The sequence below is a fragment of the Gastrolobium bilobum genome, unplaced genomic scaffold (genome assembly GCF_033153095.1).
Source record: "Gastrolobium bilobum isolate Gb01-03AN ecotype WA unplaced genomic scaffold, APGP_CSIRO_Gbil_v1 utg63798, whole genome shotgun sequence".
In the NCBI taxonomy this organism is placed as follows: Eukaryota; Viridiplantae; Streptophyta; class Magnoliopsida; order Fabales; family Fabaceae; genus Gastrolobium; species Gastrolobium bilobum.
The window spans coordinates 5451-10817 of NW_026897051.1; the positions used below are offsets into that span (position 1 = coordinate 5451).

At 33.9% G+C, this 5367-nt stretch overlaps 1 protein-coding gene across 2 annotated transcripts; it reads left to right on the forward strand.

Annotated features, from left to right (window-relative positions):
• Nucleotides 1-1485: 1485 nt before the first annotated feature.
• LOC133303740 (putative wall-associated receptor kinase-like 16) lies at nt 1486-4468 on the forward strand. Of its 2 annotated transcripts, none has more exons than XM_061503705.1 (3): nt 1486-2414; nt 2663-2824; nt 2983-4468. In XM_061503705.1, the coding sequence occupies exons 1-3, from the start codon at nt 1526-1528 to the stop codon at nt 4185-4187; spliced, it is 2256 nt and encodes a 751-aa protein (XP_061359689.1). In that variant the 5' UTR covers nt 1486-1525; the 3' UTR covers nt 4188-4468. The 2 variants fall into 2 exon arrangements, with proteins under 2 accessions (XP_061359689.1, XP_061359690.1); XM_061503706.1 differs by having other exon boundaries at nt 2989-4468.
• Nucleotides 4469-5367: the final 899 nt, after the last annotated feature.

Below are 5367 nucleotides of genomic sequence, written 5' to 3' on the forward strand. Positions count from 1 at the left end.
GAGAATTACTCTAACGTAAAATAATAATAATATTCCCCTAAATTATATTGTCTTTGTCTTTCCCCTAATTGTGCAAGTTGTTTTCATATTTTCCTTTTTCCTTTTTTTTAAAACATTTTCGTATTTTTTAAAGAGAAAAAAATATCTAATGTTACTTTAGACAACTTTGTTTAATGTTCATCCAAATGATGTCGTTTTGGGATTGAAAAATTAAAAAATTAAAATAATAAAGACTATTATAACCCTGAAATAAATTAAAATTACAAAAACACCATGATTTCTGCCCAAAACGAGGTCGTTTCGATGAACATTAGATAAAATTATCTAAAATTACTTTAAAAAAACAAACCCTTTTTAAAAATAACCGAAGTACGTCATTGCGCAATCGAGAAGAATGTGGCTACGCGGAGCGTAATTTAGAAGGAAAAAAACGTAAGAGTTTTAATTATTGATTGAAAAATTATTTATTAAAATTGTAACAAAATACATGCACATATATATAAATGAATTATGAAGTTATTAAAATTTAATTTTTAAAATTTTTAATTAATGATATTAAGTTAATAAATCTCTCTCTTTTTATCTCTAAAATGTACCTTTTTATTTTAAAGGAGCTAAATCTATTTAAAAATTCTGAAATTTAAATATTGGTCATACTTTAAAAGTTGAATTATTCAAAAACAAATTCTCTAGATTATACCAATTCATCCTCATACGCCACTAATTCAAATTTAGAAAATTGTTAGTGAACTTTTTTATATTATTTTCAAATAATTAATTATGATAATATTTAATAAGTTTGTATTGATGTTTAAATTTAATTTTTCAAGACTGTCTATAATATAATAATATAATCATGACCACGTGAGATCAGAAGGGTATATTTAATTGTAAAAAAAAAAAAAAACATACAATATGAGACTTGAATATAGAAACATTATTTTATATAAAAATATTAAATTAAATATTAGACATTATGAAAAGCACTATTTTTGCTAGTGAATTTATATGAATGGTTTAACAGAAAAATATTTCTGCAATTATTGTAGATAAGTTATCTGCATTTATTTTCAAAACGACATTATTTTGGTGTTGAAATATTAAAAAATTATAATTATAATAGTATAATCTTGAAATAAATTAAAATTACAAAAAATATTTTAATTTATGCCCAAAATAACATCGTTTTAAGCTCAATGCGAATAATTTATCTCTATTAAATGCAGAAAAAACAAATCCATGGTTTAATCAAGAAAACTCATTATAATGGATAGAAATTATGATGCTTTTATATAAAAAGATTTTGACATATATATATCCCACAAATACTTTATCCCATTACGTACGTTCATTAGAGCATCCCCGTTACCTGTCAGTCTTCATTGCAAGTCAACAAGACTTAAAGAGAAGAACAGAAATTTGAAGTATATATATAAATGAATGAGGTTCTCTGGCCAAATTGCAGCTCAAGCAACTAGTCAATCATATATATCCCTTTCTGCAGTAACAACTGAAGCCATAATTAATGGAACTGAAGCAGAAGCACACGAAACTGGGCAAGGTGTTAATGGTTGCATTAGCCCTTCTAGTGTCATCATCAGTTGCAGCTGATCAAGCCCTTCCTCCACCACCAAATCAAACCCTTCCTGGCTGCAATGACACTTGTGGAGATGTCAAAATTCCATATCCATTCGGCACAGGCATGTCATCTACACCAGATCATAAGCCATGTTTCTTGGATGGTCGATTTAATCTTACTTGCAATAACTCCACATTATATTTGAGTAATTTTCCAGTTTTAAATATAAGCGTCCAAGGTCAAATGGAGGTATTGGTCTATGTTTCATCAATTTGCTATAGCCAAGATGGAAATTCCAATTGGAACCATCCCACGCAAAAATTTGCTAAGTTCAGCATTTCAAAGGAGGAAAACAAGTTCCATACTGTTGGATGCAATAGTTATGGATTTCTCAACAGCTTTTACAACGGCGAGGAATATTCAACTGGGTGCTCATCAAAATGTTATGGCAATAAAAGGGAAATCCATAATGGAACGTGTTACGGCATAGGGTGCTGCCAGGTGGATATTCCTCCTTCAATGAGGAATATCAGCATTGAAGCAAAGAGCTTCTCCGATTCAACGAAATATTGGGGAAACTGCAGCTATTCCTTTGTTGTCAAAGATGGCTACTATACTTTTGACACCAGTCATTTATATGCTTTCCCTTACGAGATGCTCCCCATGGTTGTTGATTGGACCGTAGGAAACCAAGGTTGTGACGCTTCCAAAAGTGGAGTCGACTATGCATGCATGAACAATACCTATTGCTACGACAAGGACACTGATCTTGGTTACCGATGCATATGTAATGAAGGTTATGAAGGAAATCCATACCATTCGGATGGTTGCAGAGGTAACATTTTCCGCTAAACATTCATTTATCTATCTCCTCTATATACTTTCTATGATATGCTTTAACTATGTCTTATTACATGTTTCAATTTCTTATATATATTTCATGAGACTAGAGGTATTGTTGGAGCGATTTCTTAAACAGATATTCACCTCTCAATAGGGATTGAAATCATTTTTCTAACAGGAATATTTACTTTAGTAACGTATTTGTTTGATAATACAGTTATTTCTGTGACGGACTTGCAGATATTGATGAATGTAAGACATCAAAGAATACATGCCTAAGTGAAAATAATTGTCACAACACCGATGGGTCTTTCAAATGTTTCTGTCCTAAGGGGCAATCCGGAGATGGAACAAAGGACGGAGGGTGCCACCGACGAGATATAGTTACCAAGGTTGTCATTGGTAAGCGACTAATTATAAGCGCATCCAACTCTATTATATTTCATTTTATTCTTTGTTTTTTCAACTCTTTTTCATGTATCTGTTCATTCAGTATGTAAGCTATTGATTTTAGTTCATTGAAAAATTCAATAATTGCGTGCAAAATATTTCAAATGCAGGAACAGGTGCAGGATTCATAGTTCTAATTGTGGGAATTTCCTCGCTGTACTTAATATACGAGAAAAGGAAACTCATCAAACTGAAGGAGAAGTTCTTTAAGCAAAATGGGGGTATCATTTTGCAACAGCGACTCTCTGCAGGAGAAAACACTTCTCAATCTACTACAGTGTTCTCAGCAGAGCAACTTAAAAAGGCCACCAACAATTATGATGAGAGCTTAATCATCGGCAGAGGAGGTTATGGTATAGTTTACAAAGGAGTTTTGTCAGATAAGAGGATTGTTGCCATCAAGAAGTCCAAAATTGTGGATCAGAGCCAAATCGAGCAATTCATTAACGAGGTGATTGTGCTATCACAAATTAATCATAGGAATGTGGTCAAACTCTTGGGTTGTTGTTTAGAGACAGAAGTTCCTTCACTGGTTTATGAATTTGTTAACAATGGTACACTTTTTGATTATATACACAATGAAGGCAAGGCAGGTAATGTATCTTGGAAAACAAGGCTAAGGATAGCAGCAGAGGCTGCAGGGGCTCTATCATATCTGCACTCAGCTGCTTCTATACCAATTATACATAGAGATGTAAAGACTGCTAACATTCTCTTGGATGACACTTATACTGCCAAAGTGTCTGATTTTGGAGCTTCAAGATTGGTTCCTCTTGATCAAACTGAATTAGCCACATTGGTGCAAGGAACTCTTGGTTATTTGGACCCAGAGTACATGCAAACAAGCCAACTTACTCAGAAAAGTGATGTGTATAGCTTCGGAGTAGTGCTTGTAGAGCTGCTTACAGGGGAGAAACCTCTTTGTTTTAAGAGGCCAGAAGAGGAAAGAAGTCTTGCTATGCACTTTCTGTCTTGCTTGAAAGAGGATCGCATGTTTGAAGTCTTTCAAGTTGGAATTTTGAATGAAGAAAATAAGGAGGAGATCAAGGAGGTTGCTATTCTTGCAACAAAATGCTTGAGACTTATAGGGGAGGAGAGGCCTAGCATGAAAGAAGTGGCTATGGAATTGGAGGGACTAAGGCTAATGGAGAAGCACTCATGGACCAATGAGGAGGTAAATCTAGAGGAGACTCATTACCTGCTTCATGAGGCATCATCTAGCATTCATGAACATGGTGATAACAGCCATCATCAAAATACTGGGTATGACAGCATCAGGGATCATGAACTAATTGCTTTCGATGATGGAAGATGATTATGGCATGGCAGCATACGTACACTCCAGTGCATTTTATATCAAAGTTCTGCTACAACCTTTTGTAATCTTTATGAACAATCCAGTTATATTTTTGTTGTTTTCATGTGTATTATAAATATTATGTGTGTAAAGAAGTGAATAAGAGGACAGCGGAGCAGTCATATTATTTAATTATAATTTGTAAAATTTTATCTTGTATTTTAGGATTTTTTTCCTAATTTTTCCTAATTTGTAAAAATTTTATGTTGTAAAATTTCCCAATACAACATGTAATCAAAAGTGGGCAAAAATGGAATTTTTCCTTTTAAAATAAGTAGTGATAATTCCTAGGTGTTAAAGAACAGCCCCGAGGCCCCAGCACACATTTCAAATGGTAGAATTCCATTACAAGTTTTGTTGAATTCAGAAATTTAATAAACTACAACAGAGGAATATTTACTTTAGTAATGAATGAGCTTGATAATATAGTTATTTCTGTGACGGACTTGCAGATATTGATGAATGTAAGACATCAAAGAATACATGCCTAAGTGAAAATAATTGTCACAACACCGATGGGTCTTACAAATGTTTCTGTCCTAAGGGGCAATCCGGAGAGGGAACAAAGGACGGAGGGTGCCACCGACAAAATATATGTTGGAAAACTCGGTTCTTTCAAACTCGGCTAAGCAGCCTTTGTGCGGAAGTCAATCAACAAGATTCTGATCTCGGATCTCGGCAATACCTCAGCCTTAACTTCACCAGATCGGGCAGCGCAGTGGAAAAATCAAAACGAAAAACACAAAACAGGAGAGAGAAGAAGAATACAACCAGATTTAACGTGGGAAAACCTTCTTCAATGAAGAAGTAAAAACCCACGGGACCTAGTCCAGATCAGAAATCCACTATGAAAATAATGGTTACAAATAATCAAATACACCAATGTGATGGTTAACTCAACCTCTCCAACAATGGTGATAATCAACCTACCCTAGAGATATTTCACTCAAACTCTCTCAAATGCAAAGCATTAAGCTTTACTCAAACAATCAAATAATTTTTCTCTCAAATTTGTTCTCTCAAATCTGACCTAGCCTCCACCCACAACTAATGAGTATATATAGAGGAGGTGGAAATTAGGGTTAGGGTTTTTAGGAAACCCCTCAAATGGGCTTGGGCTTAGCATTAAAGGAGAAAG

What these genes read in the sequence shown, in the direction of transcription:
- LOC133303740 (XM_061503705.1), top strand. Translation starts at nt 1,526, where the DNA reads ATGGAACTGAAGCAGAAGCACACGAAACTGGGCAAGGTGTTAATGGTT. An exon ending in CCATTCGGATGGTTGCAGAG is followed by an intron (nt 2,415 to 2,662) that starts GTAACATTTTCC and finishes ACGGACTTGCAG; the next exon opens with ATATTGATGAATGTAAGACA. An exon ending in AGTTACCAAGGTTGTCATTG is followed by an intron (nt 2,825 to 2,982) that starts GTAAGCGACTAA and finishes TTTCAAATGCAG; the next exon opens with GAACAGGTGCAGGATTCATA.